The 27,157-nt window shown below is 38.6% G+C and overlaps 1 protein-coding gene across 7 annotated transcripts in view; it reads right to left on the bottom strand.

The window, feature by feature from the left end:
• Positions 1–1,914: 1,914 nt before the first annotated feature.
• Positions 1,915–27,157, bottom strand: part of itsn1 (intersectin 1 (SH3 domain protein)) — a 43,806-nt gene continuing 18,563 nt past the window's right edge. For 4 of the 7 annotated variants that reach the window (XM_017037416.2, XM_017037417.2, XM_017037419.2 and 1 more), the window contains 27 exons: positions 26,800–26,960; positions 26,567–26,638; positions 23,455–23,699; positions 23,173–23,347; positions 23,003–23,089; positions 22,765–22,913; positions 22,485–22,564; positions 21,833–22,005; positions 21,658–21,703; positions 21,431–21,552; positions 19,428–19,551; positions 18,571–18,765; positions 11,202–11,323; positions 10,797–10,903; positions 10,629–10,730; positions 10,456–10,537; positions 9,636–9,734; positions 9,429–9,512; positions 8,673–8,756; positions 8,083–8,214; positions 7,915–7,995; positions 7,708–7,829; positions 7,011–7,093; positions 6,834–6,917; positions 6,630–6,694; positions 5,343–5,451; positions 1,915–5,263 (listed from right to left, as the gene is read on the bottom strand). In XM_017037416.2, the coding sequence (XP_016892905.1) occupies positions 5,115–5,263; positions 5,343–5,451; positions 6,630–6,694; positions 6,834–6,917; positions 7,011–7,093; positions 7,708–7,829; positions 7,915–7,995; positions 8,083–8,214; positions 8,673–8,756; positions 9,429–9,512; positions 9,636–9,734; positions 10,456–10,537; positions 10,629–10,730; positions 10,797–10,903; positions 11,202–11,323; positions 18,571–18,765; positions 19,428–19,551; positions 21,431–21,552; positions 21,658–21,703; positions 21,833–22,005; positions 22,485–22,564; positions 22,765–22,913; positions 23,003–23,089; positions 23,173–23,347; positions 23,455–23,699; positions 26,567–26,638; positions 26,800–26,960 (3,134 nt within the window). In that variant the 3' untranslated portion in view covers positions 1,915–5,114. Of the gene's footprint in view, positions 5,264–5,342; positions 5,452–6,629; positions 6,695–6,833; positions 6,918–7,010; positions 7,094–7,707; positions 7,830–7,914; positions 7,996–8,082; positions 8,215–8,672; positions 8,757–9,428; positions 9,513–9,635; positions 9,735–10,455; positions 10,538–10,628; positions 10,731–10,796; positions 10,904–11,201; positions 11,324–18,570; positions 18,766–19,427; positions 19,552–21,430; positions 21,553–21,657; positions 21,704–21,832; positions 22,006–22,484; positions 22,565–22,764; positions 22,914–23,002; positions 23,090–23,172; positions 23,348–23,454; positions 23,700–25,255; positions 25,271–26,566; positions 26,639–26,799; positions 26,961–27,157 lie in introns of all 7 variants that reach the window. The other 3 variants (XM_017037420.2, XM_017037418.2, XM_008322584.3) reach the window with 2 other exon arrangements.

Below are 27,157 nucleotides of genomic sequence, written 5' to 3'. Positions count from 1 at the left end.
ATTAGCTATGTATTATTTATTAATATTTATTGAAATATATATTTTTTGCAAAAAATATATATAACAATACATGAAGTGATCACGCAGGCTGGATTGAACACCCTAGTGGGCCCCGGGCCATATGTTTGACACCCCTGCTCTAAGACATTCCACAAAGACCCAAAGCTAATAAAACATGAATTGCAGATCAATTATTTCTATTTATAGAAATTAAATATAAATGATAAGTCGTAAAACCTCTACAACTTCAACCAATCCATTTTCCATAACAGTGGGCTAAGAATAAACAGCACTCAGCTGCAGACTTGGTCCAAATGAAGTTTATTCTGAACATGGAAAGACAACAACTTACATCCTTTTCTACAGTGATAATGACAGAGGGCTCTCTGTCGCCCCCTGCAGTCATATATTAACTCTCGGATAGCAGTAATATTACACACAACCTGGAACAACGACAGGAGGGTGGCAGTACAGGACAGTAGTGATGATGATGACTATCAACGTCATCTTTATTCTGGGACAACACGCACACATGCACACCTTCATCCTTAGCCATGATGATTATACGCTTGGCCGAAGCTGCTCTGACTCCTGATTGGACAGTGGTTGGTCACTATTATGTAACTATTGGTTGTCTCTCTCTTTCTCTGTGGTCATTCAGTCCATGAATGTAACTGTTGCAGTTATTTTAAAAAAAAAACAACTAATTTTACTAAGTGGCCATATAGTTTCTAACTAACATATACAATATGTACACATCTCTGCTGAGCAAACAAACTGGAATTTACAGTTGGCAGCTGTTTTGAAGACTCAGACCTGTGTCTGTTGAAGCGACATATTAGTACTTTAAAAACCACGACTGACACCTGACTAAAGAAGGCCATTAAATCCAGCGATAAAGACTTTGTCACAAAGCTCAGCTGAATTCCAACTTATAATAGAGCAATATTTTCTGAACAGCTTTACATTTTGTTTTTTAATTTTACTTTTCTGATTCAAATAAACTGTAACTCGAGGAGGATTAGTGCTTGTGCCTGCAATAAATGTACCTGTATTTCTTTTTTATTAAAACACTGTGTTGAAAATAAAAACATATCTTTTTTAAATATACTAATATGTGTCAGATGAGGTCAGTTGTGTTACATGGCCTTTGAGTTTTTTAAAAACAAAAACACATTATGGACTGTCAGCACAAGCAGGCCATTATAAAGTAAAACTCAGCACAAGCAGGCCATTATAAAGTAATACAACTTTGCAGTGTTTTTTTTTTAGGCTATGCAACGGTCATGAAATTACTCTGTTTTCTTCTTCTCTTAAGTCTTTATACTGAGCCTAAATGATTACAAAAAACAATAAATAAATAGAAATATGAACTGGCATGCATGTAAGAAATGTTTAGGTAATAAATAAATTGATTGATTCTTCTTTTTCTTTCGGCTTTGTCCCTTTTTTGATTGACACAATGTGCTAAATGTGATAAATCATACAAGCCCAAACTTTGATTTCACTCTGGAAGAACTCGGCAGACGTCACTAGCCAATGTTTTAATGTAGCTAATGTTGTGGAATTCAGGATTTGCTCATTCGTTATCGTTAGTACTCGTTTGTTAAACTTGGTTTTAAGACCGTCCATATACATGTAACTCATTCAATGGCCTACAGGGGGGAGCAGCTTTCCCAGGGATTTTGAGAACACTCAATCTGTCCACACTGAATTAAGCTACCGTAACTTGCTGAGGATGAACACAGTATACGCACCGATTCCTTCTGTTGTAAACTAACTCCAGCAAAACTGTAATGTTGCTGTTCTGGAGAAACTAACTCCAGCAAAACTGTAATGTTACTGTTCTGGAGAAAAAAAAACAAAACAACAAAAAAACTTCTCTTCCAAGTTACACTTGTTGTGTTAAACTAAAAAGTTCTTCCAAGTTACACTTGTTGTGTTAAATTAAAAAGTTCAAACTGGCCGTGTTGGACGCTCTGTTGAAAGTATCGTTATGTTTTAAAGGTGCTAGGAGTGCTATCAATGGAGCTTTTCTTTTTGAAATTGGAAATGGCCTAAAAAATGGTGGACCCACTGCGCAGTGACGGCCACTGAGACAGCGCCAAACAGCAGCAAGTCACAACAGTGGTAAGACTAAAAATACAAGATTTAAGAAAACCTCCATTTACACTATTGCATTTTACATAAGCTGTAAAATCGTCTCCCTGTTTTAGTCCTTGGTGGTGTTTATTATTATTATTATTATTCTGGACATTTAAAGTACGTCTAATTAATCAACACATCATTATTACACTTCACTTTTCCTGTTTAACCTGTACACGTAACGTCCCTTTGTACAGTAGTACACCTTAACGCACCATACCTCGAGTGCTGACCTTGAAAAAGAGTCAATTTTAGAACTAATGTTAGGAAAATGTACAAAGAAATGTTTTGTTGTTAGCCTGTCGGACATTTAAATACCTTCATTCTCCCTTTCTCTCTCTCTCCCTTTCTCTCTCTCACACACACACATAAATACACTGTCATACAAATAAGGATATTTAGGTTTTATCGGGACGTGGAGTGCTGGGATTGTCACTGGAGTTTCTGAAACTGAGATAAGGTCAAAGGAGATAAGAACAGCAAAGACTGGACTGGACTGAACAGAGACAGGCCGTCATATTAAATTCTAGTGGATTTAAAAGCAACTGACTTATTAACCTGGCACACTTTGACTTTGATTAGATACAGGAATCATTGTGTGAAATTTACCGGCACTATTAACCACAGGTGTTTGGGCAAATTACAAAGGTCCGAGGTTTGCATTAAAACACAATCAAATCTGAGTTAGTGCTAGGTTTATAAAAAGAAAAGGCTCTGCTTCGTTATAGTGTTCAGGACTTTGTTTAGGTGAAGAAAACAACAACACAACAGTTTGTCTAATCTGTATAACCCCAAATCCTGGATTCCTGTTCTGTTGACAGACTCTAAATCCTGCACACACAAAGATGAAAAATCGAGCTGTGGCCCAAGTGTTGGACGTCACACTGTTGGACACAAAATCAACATCAATCTTAAATTTTATTTTAAATGTGTCTTTATTTTATTTTTATATTATTTATTATATATGTTTTTTTTTTTAGTTTAGAAGAAAGTTCGTTGCTAAGTGGATAAATCGCTGGACGTTGAGTTTCTTCAGCAGGTTTTTAAAGATTTTACACATCACGTGTTTGTAAAATGCCTCTCTCATCAGTTAAGGACAGTCGCAGCGACTCAGTTTAACACCAACAATTGACTTGCGGCAATTTTTTTCATCTCTTAAAGGGAAGACCCCTCACTTTTGAAAGTTTTGTGCACTGTAATTTCTGACCTCACTTGACCACACAAAGGAAAACTAAAATCTGAAAGTATTCCCTGAGCATTTTTATACTGATCAAAAGAAGTATTTAAGACATCTAAAAAATACCAGGGTTTATCTTTGAGGCATAACTACCACTAAACAACGGAGTTCAAGGTTCGAGGTGACACTTTGTTGAAAGGATTATACCAAAAACACAGAAGCCTCTAGTTTAAAGTGGTTAGAGAACTGCTTATGCTCACAAAGCAGAAAAGAATTCAAAATATACAAGTGTTAGGAAGATTTTCCAGTTAGAAATTAAAATTGCATAAAGGTCAGTCAGTAGAGCCGTGCACAAGGATGGACAATAGGTAGACCAGGAACACGATACTTCTACTAAGGAGAAAAGTCAAGCATCACATTTCGGAAGAAGATCATTTTTGTGTGATAAAGAAAAAAAAAACCCTCTATCCCTCAGTCAGTCAGCAGATGACAATCTGAAGCACAGTTTGAAACTAGTGGCAAACTTCCTCCAGAGCGCTAAAGGAAATGGTTAGACCCGGGGTCCCCAACCTCAGGTCCAGGGACCGGTGCCGGTCTGTAGGTCGTTTGGTACCGGGCCGCAGTGGGACACAGTGAAAAAAATGTACTTCAGTTTCACTAATTTACTTCAAAAAGAATCCAGTCATATGCCTTTACTTTTTTCATTCAAAGATAATCTGTCAATGTTTCAAAACAACAGGTCATTCAGACTCTGATACCAACAGAAGAAAGTCTAAAAGATGTTTTCTTTCTAAAATGTAATTAGTCTTTTACGATAATGCGGTATTACCGGTCTGCAGTAACGACTGATACCGGCCGACCGTTCCCTGGTAGCTTCCCTGGTTTAGACTGCACTACACAAAACCTGTGGAGTCAGTGGCGTGAACAATAGACCAGGCTTCAAGTTTAGGAGATTTGACAAAAAGACATTTCTGAACATCCCCTAAAAATTTTCAAAAGAAATTCCTGGCGTTTTATTCATGAACAAGATGTTCACAACCGACTGGTACGATAAGAGAAGCTACAGCTACGTGCAGTGGTTCTCAAACGATGGCACACGTACCACCTGTGGTACCGAGGGTCCTTCCTGTTGAGGAAACTGATTCCCATTAGATTTCGGTGAGTCGCTTAGTTGTAAAATACACGAACACTTATATTCTTGGATGCTTTGTGTGTGGTTTAAGAGTAGTAGTATATATATATATTACCAAATATCCTTTTGTGATAGTGTAAAAACGTTCGAGAACCACTGCCTTCGTATCCTTTTTTTTTTTAGTTTTGGGGAAAAATTGTGTTTCAGTTTTTGAAAGTAAAATAGCGTAAGCTTCCTAAAAACATTTTTGTATTAATGAACACTGCTTTGGACAGCAGCACTGGGTCAATTAGACTATTGGCTTATAATAATGTCCGTAAGTCAAAGTTGTGTTTAACTGCACTGTTTTTGAAGTCATGTTCTAAACTAACCAATAGGGATGCCTTTAGTTGAATCGTTAGTTTTTCTTAAAACGGCGTAAAAGCCACGACGTGCTGTTGTTGTCGTTTAAGTGACTTGAATTGATTTTGTGAATTGGCCATAGCCATGATAATATATTGTATTGATTGACAACACCTTAAAAAAAACCCCGTCTGTTCTACCTGTTGTTGGCCACGTTGCCCCTTTTTGTCTTTCGTAATCAAACACCTAACCTAACCAGTCCAGTCTCATCCAGCCCTACTTTCATTTGGTCCAGTCCAGTCTGGTCTTCCTGTACCTTTACGGCTCCTCGAACAGCTGAAGGTCCAGTCTAACAACAATCTCTCCTGTGGGAACCTCATGGAGCAACAAACGCTTTGTAATTGGTCCTTTAGATCCCTGATCCTTTTTGATTTCAGCCACCCGGATCTCTGTCCTGCCCAGGAAGTCTACGGGACAAAGACAAAGATATATTGAGAGTGTCTCTTTAGCGTCCGTTTGTAAAGTACGGGTGCGAGTTTTACCCACCGTCAGGTGAGAACTGGTCACGTTCAAACACAGTGATGCAGAGAACATCTTGCTCAAGGTCTCTAATAAAAAACTGACAGTTGGAGTTCCATTTCGGGTTTAACGTGTCCTACAAAGAGAAAGCGGAGAGAGTGACACACCTACTAAGACACACACTGAAACATATGACTTTATTTTAGTGATGTCGGATAATATCGGTCAGCCCGATATTAGCATATTTATTTACTGTAAGAATTGTTATCGCTTTTTCCTCCGATAATGAAAACCCTATAGCGCCTGGCCTGGGTTTCGCCAAATGATGTGAGCCCTATAAATAGATTAGGGGAAAAACAGCTGTACATGAAAGTAAATGTCACTAGATGGCAGCTTTGCAGCTCATTTTTATTATAAACTATTTTAATAATCAGGATATTGTATGTTTGGACAATATATGAGATATCGTAAAGTTAATATCGAGTAAATGTCAAGGGGTGCCCAATAAGTAGATCTGGATCTACCAGTAGATCGCAAAAGGAGTGCGGGTAGATCATGAGAAATTAAAAGTAAAAACATAGAATATTAATATAATTCCGTAGTATGTAGTAGTGATCATATACTGCTAGGAATTGAGTCATACCATTCCGTACAGCTACATGCATTTAACAGTACCCCAACATACATATATTGTATATATCAGTATATACTAGCACACTAGTGTACCGTAAGAGATCATTTATTTAAATTAGCAAATTTTAATGAATTGGTCTGAAAACTATTATTTATTTATTTATTGAAAATAATTTTTCTTTGTTCGTCAATGCGTGACGGCATTTAAATCCTCTTCCGTTAGGTGGCAGCAAATGGCTATGAAAATAATAAAAAAAAACATAATCAGAACATAAGAAGATCTTTGTGTCTTTCTTCAATTCCTGCCAGTATATCAGTGTTGTCTTCAACTAAACAGGAGTAGATGTTTAGTAAATTTGAACTAGAACATTATTATATTTCATTACATGTACTTTTTGTACGATTTTTGTTTGGTGGTTTATGTTCACTTTCCAAGTAAATATATATTTAATATTTTTAATATAGGTGGACACCCCTGGGGTAAACCTTGCTCAGACATAAATCGTAAATAATGTCACAACAAATATACAACGAGAATTAAAAATTAGAAAAACATACTGTATGTTGAACAAAAATAAACAATTATGAATGAATTAACGTTCAAAGTTCAGATCCTGAAAAGATTTCGTAAAACTCTTTATAAACAATGCACGTATCCCGTGTGATGACACGTGGTCATACCTGTAATGTTTTTGTAATATGGCACTGGGAACCCATGGTCACTTCACAGTAAGGATTACTTTTTCCTGGAGACAAAAAAACTGGCAAATTCAATTCAACTGAACCTGTAACTGACCATTAAACACTATAAATATACTAAACATATACTAACAGACATAAACTTTTTTTTAAATAGAACAAGGATACACATCAACCTTTACGTACCATGAGAGCGACAGGGTTTGAGCTCAATCCCTTCCACAATGTTGACCATCAGTCTGCCAATACCTGTTGCTCTCTGAGAACGAACTAACGCAGACACAGACACGGGGTGGTCACATAAATCTCTCCTTCTATTTGGTGCCTGAATATTAATTTTAAGAGAGAGCTTTTTCATCGTACCTAAATATGCCTTCTCTCGTTTCTTCTTTTCTGTCTCGATGAAAAGTTCCGAGGCAGCCTTGATTTTTTGAACCCACGCTGTCCTGCAATATCACATGCCGAAAAAAAAAATCAGGCTACATCAGTCCTGAAAGACAAGTCTGGGATGCAGCCCAACTGTTTTAAACATAGATTCAAGTCATTCAAGAAAAAATAATTAGTTAATTCCCAAAGGTTTTTTAATACAATAAAATAAATCCTAAACTTTACCCATAATCATTGAGTCAAAGTTCAAATAATCAGTTCTGGAGTCCAGGTAAAGCCATAGATATGATCTAAGTCAAATGTCGAAGCAATTGATTTTCCTGAGCTTTGGGTGTGAGTGGCATGGGCAAACTATGGCCCGAGGGCCGAAGATGGCCCGTCTGGCATTTTAATCCGTCCCACCAAACTTGTCCAAATCATATAAGTAATTTACATTATCATTATACTCCTGCCATTTCCCTGCAATCCCCACATTTACCCAATAGATGGCATAGAAACGACTGAAAGAATTTTAGCGTTTTAGCCTTCATGCATGGCATTTACGTGTCACTTATCTTAGTTCAACGCTCAGGAAGGCTCCATCTATCTGCTCCTGAACGACCCTTGCCAAATTTTAGGACCCATTGTGGCCCACGAGTCAAAGGGTTTGCCCATGCCTGGTCTAAGTTGTTACCTCTCGTTGATGCTTTCTGCTCGTAGCGTGTAAACCCTGTCAATGTGAGAGATGTGAAAGAGAGGCGCGTCTCCTGATGGGTCTGTCGGCAGCTTCACCAACACTTCATTCAGAAAGATTGGCTGAAAGAGAGAAAGACACCCTCGCTGTTAGTAGTCACAGTTGTTTATTGTGTGCATGTGTGTGACTGCACGTGCGTTGCCTCACCATTTTATACATGCGATACTGCAGGTGTGTTTTCGAGGAGAATACTTTGTCAGAGCTGGATGAGCCCAGAGGTTTGGTCACCTTTAAAACAACAAAAAAAAAGCAAGGATGAATCTTGACCTACTGTCAGTAAAACACAGGGCGTTGCGTACAAAGACCGACTCACACCTGGGTCAACAGCAGGAAGTCGTTGAACAGAAAGCCGTAGAGTTCTTTGCTACTCTTGGCTTTGAACAGTTTTCCGCTGTGTAGGAATTTTCTCGGACCGAGACAGTTGGTGACGGAGTTAAACACGAGTTGCTGAAAGAGAAGATATTTCAAAGTCAATTTATTAATATACCAATGGAGAACATTAGGATAAATACATGTAGCTGTATGGCACAAAATGATTCAATTATTACAATACATGGTCAACGCTAGTATACACCAAAGAATTATATTTCTATTTAATTTTTTTCATTTTAATCGTTCATGATCTACTAGCACTTCCTTTGTGATCTAATGGTAGATTAGTATGATTATTCCATGTACTTAAAACAAGGGATGTTTTTATGCAAAGAAGTACAATTGCATTAGAAAATCTTCATATTTAATCAAATATCATTTACAAATATCAGGAACATGAAGTGTTCCTCCTAGTGGCCGGTTATGGCCCACGGGCCGTATGTTTGACAGTCCAGGACAGTCAGGTTCAACTTGCTGACTTTAGCCTGCCCTCTTGTGGCGTCTAAATGCATATCTGTTTGTATTGTACTCACCTCAGACAGGCCTTCACACTGAACATGAGCCTGAATCCATTCCAGGCGATCAGAGTTTTCCTTCTCCCTGACGCCTTCATTCACCTAAAAACAAAAAGAGAGATCAGTCACATACGTATTTAAATTTCTATTCAAATGCTCCATGAATGAATATGTGATTGTCTGTGGTTTGCCAGCCATCGGTGAAGTAATTGGCTGTTGATGTTTTTCACAGTGGCCCCGTCTCTTACAGCAGCGATCCCCAAACTTTTTTGTACCAAGGACCAGTCGGCCGGTATCAGCCGTTCCTGCTCCATCTTTGAAGGATCATTAAATTTTCAAAATAAAACATCTTTTAGACTTTATTCTGTTAGCATCAGTGTCTGAATGAGCTGCCAGATTATCTTTGAATGAAAAAAAGGGATGTGGGTGGACTCGTTTTGAATGCAGTAAATTAGTGAAACTGAAATACCGTATTTCCCGGACTATAAGTCGCTCCAGAGTATAAGTCGCACCAGTGCCCTCTAGTGTCAGTGTGAAAATAACAAACGTGAAATTATATATTTTAATATATAAGTCGCACCTGAGTATAAGACGTAAACTCAGCCAAAGGATGAAAAAAGTACAACTTATAGTTGTATGGGGACCTCTGTCTCACATAATTTTTAATCTACAAAAATGTAAGGTTTTTATTATATTACATGTACTTCTTGTTCAATTCCACTCTGTATTCTGAATGAAGAAAGCAACTACGTGTGTGTGCGTGTGTGTGTTTACCTGTGAACATAGCTCCTCTGCTTTCTCCAGAGCAGCTTTCAGGTGGCTGTGGTCCGGATGTAACTCAGGAGTGTTTTCCAGTGTCTTAAGAAAAAGGTTAACAAACGTTAAAGGCTTTGGTGAAAGTGGAATCACCTTCAGTTACCATCTTTAAATCATGTCCATCTCTGTTCAGCGTTGATCAAGGACAATTGAAATGAAACATACATTCTTGATGATGAGAGGGTAACGTGTGACTCTCTGCATGGGCTTAAGCAGGAAACTGGACAGAGGCATGCCCTTACATCTTGGGTCCATGGCCAATCGCTGACAAAGAGATGGGGAGAGAGAGGCGGGAGGGAGATAGAGAGATCAGATCATTTGAAGTGGAGAAAAACAATTTTTGAAACTGTAACAGTGCACCTGTGTGTGTGTGTGTGTGTGAGCCTATGGCCTCAAGTTCTAGATCTGACATGAACACTCAATCCTAGATTCTACCATTAACTAGGGATGGCCGATATTAGCCTTTTGCCGATATGCGATATTGTCCAAACACTTAATTTCCGATTCCGATATCAACCGATACAGGCCTGGTAATATTTATTTATTTATCTGTACAAACCACTGTATAAGCTGGCACCAGCATTCTGCATGTAATGTCATTATCTGTACAAACCACTGTATAAGCTGGTACCAGCATTCTGCATGTAATCCCCTGATTATTAAAATAGATTAATGAATTGAGCTACAATGCTGCCATCTAGTGACTTTGACCTTCATATACAGCTATTTTCCCCCAAAACTATATTTAAGGCACACATCATTTGGCGAAACACGGCATTACGTTTTCGGGAAAAAAATTATAATGATTCTTACCGATATTCTTTAATTATACTAATATTGGGCCAATAATATCAGTCACCGATAGCTCGAAATCGAAATCGAACACAGGAACACTCTACACTCTGGTGGAAAAGTAGGCGTGCTAATCGCTATACCATGGAAGCACACAACCACAGAAATATAAAAAAATATAGTTTTTTTTTACCTTGAGGAAATCTTTAATCTCAGGGTTGTCATCGGTTTTCTGCTGAATCAGCGTGGCTCCATTTAACTGACATGAACAAAACCTGAGCATACAGACAGACACACAAGAGTCAATGCCCAATAAATTAAATACTCCCGGAGAAACAAACACCAAAGTGTCAGATAAGGCAAAACCTGATGTAGGGCTGCATGTGCGGCAGCTGATTGGTTAAAATGTCACCGATCATCTTCACTGGCATCCGATCTCCCGACATCTTCTTCCTCACCCTCAGGGCTCTGCCGGGTGAGAAGGAAGACANNNNAAAAAAAAAAAAAAGAAATTATGATGTGTACGTCACTTACTTCAGCAATTTGATGTTGCACATGATGAGCTCCTTCCAGTTGACAAAAATCATAGCCACTTCTTTCTCTGTCAGCAGCTCGCTCTCCAGGAGAGGCTTATGGAATATCTAAACACACACACACACACACATAGTAAGTCAGTGAGGCTTAACCACACTTCAGACTTTTTTTTCATCCTTTGACTGGGTTTGCGACTTATACTCAGGTGCGACTTATATATTAAAATACATAATTTTATTTATAATTTTTTTTTCACACTGACAGCCGCTAGAGGGCACTCTAGGCTTGTGTACCAGTATCTGCTACTCCTGTACCACTGAAAATGTAAATGTTTGTTATTTTCACACTGACAGCCCCTAGAGGGCTCTTTGTGTCTTTTTTTTTGCTGCATTTTGTTCTTCCCACCTCGGTGACGAGCTGCAGGTCATTGACATAGTTGTCCTCCGTGACGATCAGCTCATGTATGTAGCCCTGCCTCTTCCTCTCCATGGGACTGAGCATTTCAAGAAGATGGAGGTCTGCACACCCTGAAACACAAACACCACCCAGCTTTAAAACCAACAGCTCTGTAGCAGCAAGGGAGAAATGTAATTCAGTTAAGGTTATGGTCAGTTAGCATCATCATACATACCTGGGAAAAACAGAGACACAGACACAGTGTTCTGATCTAGAGTAGGCCTCGAGTCCGTCAAGTGTTAAATTGTGTGCGCAAGTTGTGTTTTATATGTATTTACATCTAAAGCACATGGTTTACATCAACACTGGTGTTTTCTGGTTATTTTGGGGAAAAAAAAGCCATAATGGAATATGAGAAATGATAAAAAAATAGAAACAAGAAATGGAAAAGCAGACTATTTGCCAGAGTAAACCATTAACATGGTACAGAGATGATGATTAAACGTATTTCATAAATATAAATACATATTTACAGTATATGTACACAGTATATATAATAGTATATTTTATTGGACTTTCTCCTAAAAGTTATAAGGTCATAATCCAACGCAAAGAATTAATTCTATGGAATATGAAATGAAAATAATTATCAAAGAAGAATAAACTGGGAGAACAATAAATTAAATAAATAAATAGTATTTGATCTGAAATGGCACAGTGGGGGTTGTCATATTCTATTTTCCTCCATTGCACTTTTGTCTAAACATACATTTTACATTTCGCATTGTGTAAGTTTAGACAGTTAGACATGTTGGTAAAAAAAAAGTTTAAGACGGGTTTTGGCCACTAGAGGGCAGAAAAACACCAGTTGTTTTAGTCTGTTTCTGCCTGGTTGCAGTATCACATTTGTCAGCATGAAAACAAAATACGTCAGGGGGTTTCTGCTTTAAAGCAGCAAAAACTTTAAATACTGCATACTGTGAATGTAGTACAAATGTTGCTTAAACCTCTGTATCTGTGCATCTGTGCGTGTATGAGAGAGTGCGAGGAAGCCAGTCAGGTGCAGTCTGTCACAGGAGTATTTAATAATCAGGACCAGTCCAGAAGTACTGGACCTCTGAATGCCACACTTACATTCTTTACAGTTCATTCACTCGCGTATCCTTTATATTTCTCTGTGTTCTGTCAAAGTGCACATTCATGCTTTATTTTCACTCACGCACGCTCACCGAGTGCATTCTGGTTACATTTGGCTTGGCTATTAATGCAGTCACCCATTTACGATGAAAGCTACTATTTTTATTAATACCCATATAAGCAGACGGAGCACAGAGCTCTTCACCCTGAGACAGACTAAACCAGAGCCGCTCTGATGTCGACGTTCGTGTGGCGATGAAAACGCCAAGGAAAGTCAGATGAAGTAATGTCTAATACGTAAGTTAGTTCACAATTTGATGCTGCGACATGTCACGAGAATTAGTAGCCTCAAAAGTACAAGTAGAGGCTTTGTGTACTAATGACAAGAAATTAGATAAAATAAGATAATAAAAAAAAATACAGTATAAAAACAGCAAAAATTGCTGTTTTAAGTTGTTCCAATTAAAAGATTAAAAACAAAAAAAAGTTACATTCTACAGCTAAATGTTGCTAACCAATAGTGTGGCTCCAGTTTAGACGTCTCATTGTTTCAATCTTTAAAAAAAAAAAAAAAAAGAGAGAAAAGACTCTGAATGGTGTGAGTGTTTACCTTTGACGACTAAACTGAAATGTCAACCTGACCCTGAGAAATAAGGACGGAGTTTGTTTTTTTTTTTTTCTCCCATAGGGTGTCGACTAATGCTAGGTGGCCTATGACTTCTGAACCAATCGGTGAGCTTTACTTCTGATGTTTCAGATCAGACCTTGTACGTATATGACTCATTCATGGTGTGTATTTCTGAGGGTAAACATTTAAAACACAATACTGTTATGTGGAAGAAGAAAACAAACAAACAAACAAACAAAAGGACAAATAGAAACTACAATAATACTGTGGTTAGAAACTAACTTAAAAAAAAAATCAATTTCTGTGGCAGTGACAAAAACAGCGATAATACACCGTGGTAGTGTAATAAAATGTAATGCAAGTCAATCTGACCCCATCCTGGGGGGCTTAGTGCGGACCTTATTTTACTTGATCGTAATTAACAGCTTTACTGTATTAACTCCACTTAAAGTCATCATGTTTTATGTGCTGAAACAAATGACACTGTGATGACATCACTACGGTTCATGGCCCCACACTGCGGTTAACCCCTAAATTACCATACACTTGCTAGAATCTCAGTTTACTAAGATGCGAAAAAGTCAATTCCTATTTTGTTTATTTTCCTGATTTTCTCCTCATTACACTTTAAACGTTACAGATGGCTTGATGCAACTCTTTCAGGTCCAATACCGATACTGCAACTTGGAGTATCTGCTGATACCGATATCAATTCGATACCTTCTTTTCGGATCAGACAGGCTTTCTCAAATGTACGATCATGAAATTTTGAGCAGTATCGGACCGATACCGATCCTGAGTATCGGATCAAGCCATCCTTAGTATGTATACTATTTTGTAATTTGGAATAAGGCTTTCAATTTTAGATGACCACTGTTTAGCATTTGTATCAGTCCAGCTTTTCGTATGTATCGATAAGACAACAAAGGCTAACGCAGTATGTGCAAATTGATTTCTACTGTTGTGAACAATGATTTGGTTAATCGGTGACGTTCTTAAGGTTTCACAATGAATTCTTTGAAATGCGAGGACGCGAGGATTTAATGTGAGAATGTAATTTGGTAGGTATTCATTCTAGGTCAGGGGTGTCAAATTTCAAATGAGCTGGGAACCATTGTTCACCCTGTCATGTCATTATATTATATTATATTATACTGATTATACTGGGAGTTTGAGAGCTCTGGTCTGGATTTGTCCCTTCAATGCTTTCATGTACCACCAAGAGTTGGCGCCAAAAACAATCTCTGTAAACGTTCACCTGAACACACCATAATCCACAGACACAGGAGCCACTGCTGGTGAGGGTCAATCAGGGTGGGCTGGTTCTCTGTTGTGTGAGTATTGTGGTCGTATGTGTTTGTTTTGAATCCGTGTCAGTGATGTCATGGATTTTTTTTTCTCCTAATGAGACAGCAAAAATTGTAACAGTCTGTGGATTGAAATGTGAGGAGGCAGAAAATTGGACAAAGTTCAGATTGCTCTCAGAAAATACGACTCGATTACTGTATGCCTAAGATGTTAAAAAATAAAAACGTAAATAAACAAAGAATCACCCATTTTACACGTCTTTCCCGTAAAAGAATTTCAATGCAAGTGAACCTTCGCGTGGTGGAATGTGATGGACAACGTGTCACTACCTCATAGAGACATAGTAATAATAAAAAATAAATTCTCTGACAGTTCATGACGTGCATTTAAGGTTGACAAATACATGACGGTAAAGCTTTAAATTGTTAAAATTATGACAAGATTTAAAAGTTAAAACATGAAAAAAAAAAAAAAAGGCTTAGTAAAAGGTGCCTGCTGGGATTGGCTGGTACATACCTGTGATGTCCAATTGTAATTTTACAATTAGGATCTACCTCAATAATTAGACAATATCACTACAGTCGGGCAATAAAGAGTAAAAGGCATTTTTTCCCTATTTATTCCTGTGACTGGAATGACCTTGAGGATTGTGTGTTACATGTGATGAGTTTAGTACCAAACATATGTAATGTTAGTGTCTCGCCCCCTACCGCGATTCATTATCATAGCAACAAACAAAACAATAAACATGTAAACAAACATTTAAAAATAACCTAAAACGGATAAATTCAAAGTTAATACATATTTAAAAAGTATTAATAATACAAATGGCGTGTGTTTTTTTTTTACTGAAGGTGTGTTTGTTTCAATGCTAGTACCGGGACAGCTTTAATGCTCAGCAATTTCAGCCTGACTTTTCAACATGTGGCCAGCGGAAGCAGCGGTGTGTTAGCTGTTAGCGCTTTGCGGCCAAACGTTAACATTAACCTCTTCTCCAATCATTCTTCACCTCTGATTTGTCCTATTCAAATGGATGTATGCACGTGTGTGTGTGCATGTGTAGGAAAATGAGGCAAGAATGCAGGAAAGTGCAAAAGGAGGAATCTTTGGCATTGAGGGGAGAAAAGGGGGTGGGGGGGGGAGAAAGGAGAGTAAAGACCAACATTGGCACTTTCCCTCCAGCAGATAGTGGGTCTTTCTGTAAAGCTGTGGGAGGGGGGGAAGGGGGTTAGAGAGGGGCCGAGTCCACACACTTGACTTGCAGGTGAATGAAGCTGTTGAACCAATAAGAGCAAAGTTAAAAAAAAAAGCAGAAGTAGTAAAAAAAAAAAAAAGAGAAGGGATGAGCTGGAGCTAAGCTAGAAAGTTCAATGACTCTCCCATGAAGCCACAAAATGACCCACTATCCACTGAACCATGTTAAGACAGGGCTGTGAGTGCATATGTGTTGATGACTTCTTCTTCTTTTTTTCCTTTTTTTTTTTTTTTCCAATAAATGCGTGAGTGTGCTGAATTATTACAGTAAAAAAAGGTGTTCATCAATCCAATCTGGGAGAAAGTGGTTCAATAGTCCTGTCTCCTCTTTCGCTCTCCTTCAATCTCCTCTTCCCCTTTTCCCTCCTTTACCTTCGCCCCAAAAGAGACAGAGCCGAGAGAGGCTGGAGGACAGCAAGAGGAGGAAGAGGAAGAGGAGGAGGAAGAGGAAGTGGAGAGAAAATTTGGAGAGGCGGGGGTCCTGACTATTGAGCTCCCTCCTGTTAAACAGTGCTGTTTGAAGCCAAGGCCTTAGATAAACAGAGTTTGGCCAAGTCCAGTCAGAACCATGCATAGACAGAGTTTTTGGCCTCCACAGGGCTTTTTTAACGTTACAGTCTGTCTGTCTGTTTCTCTCTCCCTCTCTCTGGCTTCTATTGGTGGAGAGTCGCCATATCCGGGTCATGTGACCTCTTGGTGCTGTCCCATTGGTTGAGTGGCCTAGTGGGCTTGGCCTAGTGGGTCTCTTTGAGGGCTTTGAGGAGAGGGGGGTTCTGGGTAATGATATGATCCTAGAGAGAGGACGACAACAACAACATCAACAAAAACAACTAAACAAAACAACAACAACAACAACAAACAACCAATTGGGTGCTAAGTGGATGGAGCGTGCAACAAGACAAGAGTGTGTGGGAGGTGCGGTCGAAGAGCAGGAGACACACCGGGAGAGAGAGTCTATCTGTGTTCTGGAGTCTAATGTTAATGCAGCAGGCAGGGTTCTTATCCCCTGACCGTGAGGGATGAGGGGAGGAACGAGTTGTGAGCATCAACACTGAGTGGTTAAAAAAAAAAAAAAAGAAAAAAAAGTAAACTCAAAATTTACAGATGTGATAAAAGATTAAAGGTTGTTACCATAAATATTTATTTGTGTAAAAGTTAATTTTTTTTGAAAAAAAAAGACAAAATTAGATGTGAAATTAGAAGGTGAAAAAAGTGACCACCATGATGAAATTTCTCGATACCTAGTTTTAAGGGGACTGAATTGTTAACCTCTTGTGGGTCAAAGCAAAATAACAAGTCTTCCTGTCTCTGTTCATAATCCAAGAGACACTTGACAATGTTGACATCAGGACTCTGTGTACCGTAACATCTTCATCTTCTTTCTCATCTTAGCATTAACAAAATGGCTGAACTTGTAATTCAGTTATTTTTGTACTCTAATCAGAGCAATCAGTCCCAGCCTCCACTTTGTTGCTGAAAGGTCAAAACCCTGTCTTTTGCCGCAACGAAATACTGTAGTTAAACTTCATCAGTCAACTGTCACATTTCTGGGTCCAAATGTCATTTTTCAATTGAGCTGATTGCAATACAAGATTGTTTTTTTTTATACTCTTCACTAGATTTTAAAAGGACTCCCTCCTTAACATCGCCGTTTATTCCGTGGTTCCATTAAAGAGCAGAGCATAGCACAGCGTATCTTGAGACTTTGTTGATGCGGTATAAAGTGGGTCCTCCGTTTATGATGTCCTTGGTCCAAGGCGTTTTCAGTTCTGTCGCCATCTTCCATAAATTTATTAAGAAAGTCTTGGGCCATCATGCCCACGCCTGGCGTTAAAACACATTTCGAACAGGAACTAGTTGGTGAGCAAAGTGGTGCCTTTTTTATAGCAGCATAAATATCCCCATATATGACTACAAATTCTATTTTTAAAATGGTCATTGACTATTTAAATCACTTGTAGCTGAACGTCTCTTCTGTATCAGTTTAACGGCACAGTGGAAAGATGAAACTGTAGCACCTCAGCAAATCACTTTTCCGCTGAGAATAATTTGACATTCTATTCGCTTTTGGTGCAAAAGTTTCGTTCAACTGTGCTGTGTTAACTACGTGGGGACTTTTTGTTCAATATAGAAATATTTGTGTATGTATGTAAGTGTGTCCCTTCTATTTCGTGCATATATTTAAACCTTCAGTCCATGATTTAAGGCCAATGACTCAAATAACATAAAGGACAAAAAAAAAATGTTGAAGAACTGTCCAATAAAATTAAATGTTACTACGAACCAAAACCATGGCCACAGAATGTACATACATGCAGAGATGCACTGTGAAGAAATGGTCTAAATATGAACCATGTCTTTTTGGGATTCCTAAAGATCCTGACCATTTTTTTGTACCGGTCGGCCTGTACCAGCCGTTACTGCGCACCGGTAGTACCGTGTCATCGTTAAAGGGATGACACGGCAGATTATGCTTGAATTAATAAAGTAAAGGGATATGACTGATTGTAAGTAAAGTAGTAAATTAGTAAAACTGAAGTACATTTTTTTCCACTGTGTCCCACTGCGGCAGCATTTGAACCGGGCGTTCCAGACACTTGTATTAGTATTAGACGATCCATGAGATCGTATAGAGATGGTGTGTCGCTGCTCTTAGATCATCCTGCTCAAGGAACATGCGGGGGAGGAATCTGGGAACTACTTCCTTACTGTAATGTACAAATACACACATTCTGCACATATACACAACACAACACAGACACACCCAGAGGTGGTGCATGTATGTAAGGTCAAAGAGGCCCAAGGAATGTCAAGGTGAAAGTACAAATGTTGGGAAGAATAATAACGGAGACGGGGGGCTGCATCTCCACACCTGGCTCTGGGGTGTGTGTGTGCATATGTGCAAGCGAGGAGGAGTGTGTGTGTTTGTTTGTGTGTGCAAGTTCTACTCTCAGATCTGGTCTATTTTAACATTTTTGTGCAAGTTCCTGTGATTGATGTGGGACTTTGGAGTGTGTGTGTGTGTGTGTGTGTGTGTCCGTGTGCACTCACACTGTGTGCTCGGGTCTGTGTCCGTAGTGAGCTTGACGTAGTTGCTGGGAAAGAGGCCTTCCCTCCCATTGAGTTCTCCTTTCCACCAATCACAGTCGTCCTTGTTGAGCACGGTGATCACCTGACCCTTCTGGAAGGCCAACTCATCATCGTTTTGGGCCACGTAGTCGTACATGCCAATCACTTGACACACAGCTTCTCCGAATACACACAGAAAAAGAATGTATTTTTAACATTTTTTAAGAAGGGATTTCTTTCCTGGACTATAAGTTGCACTTTTTTTTTACATCCTTTGGCTGGGTTTGCGACTTAAACTCAGCTGCGACTTAATATTATTATTAAAATATTTAATTTCACATTTGTTATTTTCACACTGACCACCACTAGAGGGCACTCCAGGCTTGTGTACCTGTATCTGCTACTCCTGTACTCCTGTACCACTGAAAATGTACATGTTCGTTATTTTCAGACTGACAGCCACTAGAGGGCACTCTCCAGAGCGACTTATATGTTTTCTTCTTCATTATGCAATTTTTAGCTAGTATGACTTATACTCTGGAAAAAATTGTATATTAGTAGTAAACAAGTGTCAAGACCTAAAAGCTGAAATGAATAACCATGGGCAGACAGATTTATGAAAATAAAAAAGTGAATCATCTGGTTATAATCCATATAGGTCTAAACACTGCAAGCGGCTTCTTGTTATTATTTCTGAGGTTTAAGGAGGATTAAATCCCCATTAAAAACTAATGAAACAATTTGGAAGCAAAAAATGTTTAAGATGATTTTTTTTCAAATAAAATCTGTAAAAACAGGGAGCTTTTCTACAGGAACAATAAATACTTGAGTGAGTTTACCTGTGCCCGCAGGAGCCAGTTTGGGAGGTGTGGGCTCAGTAGGCGTTGTCTTGTTGGTGCTCGGACTGAGAAGTTTCACATAATTTGCTGGAAACCAGCCTATTTGGCGCTTTTTCCCACGAGCCTAAACCAGACAGAAGGTGGATAAATGAGAATTCAAAGGATGACCCCCCTTTTTTGGCAGAAAAACACAATGAAATAATGCAGTCCTTCAATGACCACTTTGATAGATTTGGACAGAATTTCCAGAATTGAGTGTTATTTTGGTGAACCTTGTGGAGAGACTAGCTAGAAACTACTAGATCTGGAAGGATGATCCAGACGCAACAACGTAAAAGTCATTGGATTCGTGGAAGAGCAGCACCTCTTTGTGTCTCACAAGGCATTTTCATAACATATCTCAAAGCAAATTTCTCTTTTCCTTGAGATCAATGTTAATCATGAGGCCAGTGATTCAACATTATGGGATTCACTAAAAGCATGCATCAGATGACCCATAACTTTATGAGTCATCATTAAAAAGAAAAAGGCAGAACAGAGTGGAGGCAATGGAGAAGTAACTACCAGCTGCAGAACAGGCCTACATATATTCACTTCTTCAGTCAGACTACATATATGTGTAAATATGTATAATAAAGATGCAGAGATGAGTTAAATTTCTGGCAAATCAACCAAACAGCAAGAAAACAAATGCAGAAAAAAAAATACAGCAAGAAAACAAATGCAGAAAAAAAATAAATTATTCTGGCGTGATATTTACTGATTTAAAGATAAGACATTATTGGAAAAAAAAATCCATTTCCACTCAGGAAGACATAGATAAAATTTTTGGGCCACTAGATGGGTTTGTAGCTGAATTTTACATTCTCTTTCCCCCTTTTAACTCAGAATGACTAATGACACATTCAGGAACAAGAAGCTCTCACCATCCATCAGTGAGGCCAGCATTTGTGTCTACTCAAGAGAGATAATTATGAAATGGATCCTGGTTATTTTTTTTAAACCCACTGCTTTGCTGGATTATGACCAAAATATTTTCACAAAAGTACTTTTTATGCCCAGAAGCTTGGGATGCATGTTTCAAATTTATATCATCAGGTCCACATTGGATTTATTCTAGGAAGATACTCTTTTTGCAACGTTTGCAAAATCCTTAACATTCTGTATGCTGGGCAGAACAGGGTTAGACTCCAATTTTGTCCTTAGATTATCACAAGGCCTTTGATGACAGCATGGCCTTATCTGTTTAGAACACCTTGGAAATCTGGTCTTCGAGACATATTCATAAACTGGGTCAAAATACTGTATTGTACCACAAACCAAAAGCATGTGTTATAACCAGAAATAGATTCAATCTCTTCTCTATACATCATCCAAGCCCTTGGCTTCAATCCACCATTGAAGTTAATGCATCTAGGTTGCATCGAGACCTGCGTAACTTTATATGCAGATGATGTTCTGGTCTGACTCATTGACCCAGTGGCCTTTGTTCTCAGTGTTTGACTATGTGACTTTGATTATATGACTGGCTGGCTGTATTTGAGGACCAACTATAATATACAGACACAAATCCAAAACAGTTACATCAAGGGCCACTGATCTGGTTTAGTTTCTCAAAGACTTCTTCAGATCTAAATGACACAAAGTATTTATGCAAGTAGTAAGAACAGGTAATAAATAAAGATAGTTGTTCTTACTTGAGACTTCAATTAATTAAAAATACCCAAATTTCAAAATCAAAATTATTGTACTCGATTAAAAAACAAGAAGCACATGTGCAATGTTAGAGGATGCTGCCCCCCCCCCCCGTGTCTGATCAGATATGATATCTACCTAAGTTTCAGTTTAGTTCACTTAACTTAATTGGTTTTAAATCTTAAGACAACTATATTAGAAGGTATTCATGAGCATTTGCCGTCACCTGCCAAAAATAAATATGCACAGTAGTATATTTAAGAAAGGTCTTGAAATAGTTAAATAAAAAGGTCCATGGTGTTCCCTACCTGCAGCTCTCCCTCCCACCAACCCCCTGGATTCTTTTTCCTGACGAGAATGAGCTGACCAGGAGCCAGGGTCAGCTGCTCTGCTCCTGTAGCAGTGTAAGGTGCGATCACCTGAGCGATTTCTAAATTAGTGGTGGAAAAGAGAGAAGGAGATCAGTTTGACTCTACAATATATATACGATCAAATGCTTCAGTCAGACAGTAATGTCTGACAACAACATAGTCACCTGGTTTTTTTCCCAAGCTCCCAGCCTTTCCTGCTGGTCCTAAAGACTAAAATAAAAAAAGAAAATTGTCAAGAAGACCCAACAACACACAAAAAAAAAAAAAAACGTCAAGAAGACCCAACAACACACAGTCATTACAGTCCAAGACGTCCTTGCTGTAATCATTTATTCTTACCTCTGATGCCGAGTCGCGAGGTTTCACGTAGTTGGATGGGAAGACACCAGTCTTTCCTCCGATCGTGCCTGTCCACCAATCCCCTTCTTTCCTGGTGACCGTGACAATATCTCCTTGTTGGAAACTCAGGTCTCCTTGTTCACTGCTCTCATACATATACATTGCAATGTACTCTGTACACGTGCACACAGAGAAGAGAAGGGGTCAATCAGGATTGTCTTCTAGTGCAGGGACTAATACCAATACTAAAGTGTCCACCAAAGAAACCAGGAACTAAAGCAAAGTGACAGAGAAGATTTGGGCTCAAATAAAGTACTTGATACTTCGCTATACTATAGCTACTGTAAGGTCGTCCCCCCCTTGTGTCGTCTTGTGTTTGTGACAATCCACAGTCTCAGACATGTCTGCACTGAGAGACATTTCTTATTTTCAGCAGGCAAACAATAGTCGCCATTGAAAGGAGTAGAAAAAAAAAATCTGATTTATGTTAAATATCCTCTAAAAGTGAACTATTGATCACATATTCTATAGTTTATTTATCTCAACAGGCAACACAACAGCGGTGTATTGTCTTTGTCCTTTTGTTGTATTGTGTCTCTAGACAACTGTAACATACAATATCTGATACAAATACATGTAGTGATATATTTACCTTCACCAGAGTCGGAGAGTTTTGTTGGTGAAGGAGATGGTCGTTTTCCATTGGGAGGACTCTCCGAAACTGCACATTCACTGAAAGACAATGGAGAAACACGAAAAACTTGTCTTAAAATGTGTTTACAATTTAATCATTACATCATCCACCAGCACTTTATTTGAGTTTAAAATTCAAAAAACACGTAAATGGACAAGTGTCTCGACATACAGTACATGTGTAAAGAATAGTAGCCCTGAATTCACATGACTCATTTGACAGAGATTAATGGGCCTACCTGGTGTTTTTGCTGCATGCTGTGACTGTAGCTGGTGGCGCTATGGTAGCAGAGATTAGCTTCACGTAACTTTTGGGGAACCAGCCTCTTTGTCCTGTTTGCAGTTCACCTAACCACCACATGTCCTGTTGCTCCAAGACTGTAATTATCTACGTCCGAAGAAGAACAGGTTAAAATTTCCTAAAGGTACCTAAAGGAATTTTGCAGGGTCTAATAAAAAAAAGCAACTGCTCATCACCTCATTTTTGTTGAAGTTGAGGTGGTTGTCCTTCTTCGCCCTCCAGGGATACAAAGCCTGAGCCTGAAGACCTTCGACCTTTTCTCCCTGCAGTAACAAACAAAGAGCCACAGGGGGTTCAGAGATTCTGGTAGAACCAGGCAGCAAAGAGCAGGACAAAGGTAAGTCACCTGTCCTAGTACGGGCGATGGTGAAGAGCCAGTTGTCATGGTAGCCGGTGTGAAGGCGGAGCGTTGCCGTAGTTGCACAGAGGGAACACTGAGTGATGGATTCTGATTGGTTGAAGAGGTTGGCCAGGCATCCCATCCTTCACTGTCCGACTGGCTGGCTGTATTTGAGGGCCAACTATAATGTCCAGACACAAATCCAAGACAGTTACATTGGACTGGTTTAGTTTCTCGAAGACATTTCACCTCTCATCCAATGAACAGCAAAAAAAAAAGGCAACTTACGTGGTGCTAAAATCTGCCCAGTTACTGTTGGCAGAGGACGCAGATGAGGAGGCGGGTCCAGTAGGTGGTGGAGGAGTTGTGATAAGCTGCTGAGCAGAGGGGGGCGTGACTGAGGCTGCGGCGCGCAGACTGATGGGTGCTTCACTGTCTGGTATCCGTTCAGCATAATTGGCTGGAAACCAGCCCGTCCTTCCTCGGAGTTCTCCTCCTAGCCAGCCTGGTTCACCTGTTTGAGACTCATCCACCTGTCCAACAAAAGGACCATTTTAAATTCTATTAGCATCACTGAATTAGGTATTGAGGTATTATAAAAAAAAAACTACAAAATAATAACAGCTGTCTATTTGTGGCACAGTTTGTACAAAAGCAAATATGAGTATACATTGATAATAAATTTGAATATGACAATCCCAGTGGTTTGTATATTCAAATCAGTAACAGACAGTAACATGAGAAATGTCTTTGAAATGTAACAAACTGGACATACAATAACATTCCAGGGCTACTTTTTCTTCAGGAATAATTTGAAATGATTTGAACTTTTTTACTTAAACTGGAGTTGTGATATTTTGAAGTGTGAATATTACAACATTAATCTGTTTAATTAATTTGATTAAAACATGAATGCATCCAAACAATGGGCAGAATGACATGAACTGTGTATCCAATAATTCCACTGTTCATCCACTACCCGTTGCTCTCACACACGGTCAACACAAATGCTGTTATTTGCACAAACGGCTTAAAATATTATCTCAGCGCTCAGTATTTGTTTGTTGAGGCTTCAACTTCTGGGCGAAACACCCAGCTTGCTCAAGACCTGCCTTGCAATATGCAAGGCAGCTGACATAAAAATACAGCTGACAGGTCAAGACGAGTCCCTAATAAAAACAGACACATCAACCTGCAACACAGAGCTTGTTTTTCTGCCTTATATAGAAATAAGGAATGGCTCAATACTTTGGATTGGTACTGGTCCAATTGGCCATAATTTCAGGATTGAACATTGAAAAAAATTGAGCTCAGTCTGTAGAGCACCAGACTTTTAATCTGAGGGTCAGTTCAAAAGATGTTGCAAAAGATTTTCTGTCAACACAAAAATTTCCCAAACATGGAATTAATGAGTTCAAATTACAAAATTTAATTATTATTGGTATCGGACATGAAAAGTTGTATGGAGCCATTCCTTACCAGAATAGAAATGCCTTAATAGAAATCACAATTATTAGGGTCAAGATTGTGATTATTCCATAGCAAGCATGTGATTTATCAGATTAGAGAGGTGACTCGAGCTATAGCCCTAAATACTATGTTCATTTAATATGAGTTATAGTTATTTTATTTCTTCTCTGAAGAATAGTCTCAGTTTGGAATAATAATAATAACAATAAAAATAATAATCTTTACAATAAATCAGAGGTGCAGTATTCAGTACTTTTCAATACAATACTTTCTAAACAATGAAGGTTGCTTTATAAGTAAACCTGCCTGATGTGAGGATCATCTGAATTGACTATTAGAATAATGACATTAACTTAAACTGGAAAAGACAATCTAGTTTAGTAGCAGAGAGAGATGTTTTTGACGGCTTAAAGGGGCTCAGCATTTGGCGACATTAATCATGAAAAAGGAACAACATAACATTTAAAGAACGAATCAGTATGACAGAACACAACAAATAAGCCGCAGACATTCATCTGATAGGAGATGAATGCGATGACATGAGCGACACCATGGGTTGAAAGGTTGGCTTATGGTTGGTGGAGGCACAACAGTGGGGTGAGGGGGGGCAAGAACTTACCCATTCCCCCTTCACCTTCAGTCGCACAGCAGAGAGAGAGGAAAGAGTTAATTCATATGGCGCCTCTAACAAACATGCACGCACAGTTGTCAGGCCTGGTAAAGGCAAACACCAGGTAGAGGAAACTAACAACTATGCACATCACTACGTACAGTATTCAACGGAAATAAAGCTGCACTGTGTTTGAGCCGCATATTAGTTGGATAGATATTTTAAAAATATATTCATACGATGTTGAGGAGCAGAGTGATATGAGGTGATAAACTAAGGAACTCACGTTAAAAAGGGGTATATTCACTGACCTTACTTGGCATATGCAAATGCATACTGTGCTATGCTATGTAAAAATATAGTATTTTTTGATTAGTGATAAAGTAACATATTTTCTGTGAAATTTAAAAAAAAAAAAAAGATATGAAACAACATTGTTTCCTAGGGATCTGATATACTAAAAAAAAAAAAAAATTAAGTGACTTGCAACCCACAGACATAATCCCATAAAAACATATTCTAGATGCTTCCAAATGTTTTGCTTGCTCTTATTTACGTCCCTCTATTCCGCAACGTTGCTGCTGGCCTTAAATGACGCCATTGTTTTGGATGTCAATGTCAAGGTGAAATATATTAACAGGTGATGCCTTACAATGTTTTTCAACTTTGGGGTCGTAGTTCCAAATAGGGTCGCGCGGAATTCAGATGGGGTCGCCTGAATTGTCTAGTAATTGATAAATAAAAAATAAATTACATGAAAAAACTGTAGCTGAAACTGTAACACTGTTTCTATCATGAAAAAACTGTAGCTGAAACTGTAATACTGTTTCTGTTCAAATCTTCACTGTGGCCAGATGAAGACACTGCTGTAAGTGTTTTTTTCACAATTGTTTAAGTTATGAATTATAGTATAAAGATCAGCAAGTCTAATGGTACATGTGATCAGGGAAAGTAAAATGTCTCTGTGCTACAAAGAGCTACTATGCATGTACAACACAGTATAATAAACATGACCAAAAACTTATTCTAAAAAAAAAAAAAATGTCTCTGGCTGTCAAAATGGTGTCACAAGCCACAAAAGCTGGGAAACCACTGCCTTACAATGTGTGCCAGGTTGGATCAAACCATCCTGGGAGGGGGGCTTTATGCTTTAGGATGATCAATTTATCCTAAAGAACACATGATAAATTATATATTAATCTCACCTTTAATTTTTTTTTAGTAATGCTATTTCTTGAAAACACTGCTACTGGCCTTAAATGGCGCCATTGTTTTGGATGTCAATGTCAAGGTGAAATATATTAACAGGTGATGCCTTACAATGTTTTTCAACTTTGGGGTCGTAGTTCCAAATGGGGTCGCGTCGAATTCAGATGGGGTCGCCTGAATTGTCTAGTAATTGATAAAAAAAAAATTACAAAAAAAAACCATATTTTAAAACACCCACTCTTTTGGACTGCCTTTAAGTACCCAGAGGAGAACACGTACACCCAGTTGAGAACCATTTCCTCGATGTGTTTATGTATGCATGTCTGCAAATCCACAATACTGACCATGATCACATCTCCAGGAGTAATAGTAATCTCATCATGGCTGCGAGCATCAAACGGGTACAGAGCCCTGTAGTACACCACCTTCATCGGCTGTTGCTGGTCAAAGCTGCTGGCCGCTGTCTTCTGTTCAAAGAAGTTGGGTACTGGACCCTTTTCCACTGCTAATAAACGGGTAAACAGAGATATAACATTATAAAAAATAATTCAATTCACCATTGATATTGCCAGGCTACGACAAGCAATGACATTATGACATGAAAAAAAAAAAAAGATATGTATACAAAAGATGTGGTGAATTTGGTTATCATGTAATTTTATACTAATTTTGCCCAAAGCTTTAAATAATTAATTTTTTTTC

Source organism: Cynoglossus semilaevis, chromosome 12 (genome assembly GCF_000523025.1).
Source record: "Cynoglossus semilaevis isolate Cse_v1.0 chromosome 12, Cse_v1.0, whole genome shotgun sequence".
NCBI classification, from domain to species: Eukaryota; Metazoa; Chordata; class Actinopteri; order Pleuronectiformes; family Cynoglossidae; genus Cynoglossus; species Cynoglossus semilaevis.
The sequence above is the reverse complement of the archived record's forward strand: the minus strand, read 5'-3'. Positions and strand labels throughout refer to the sequence as shown.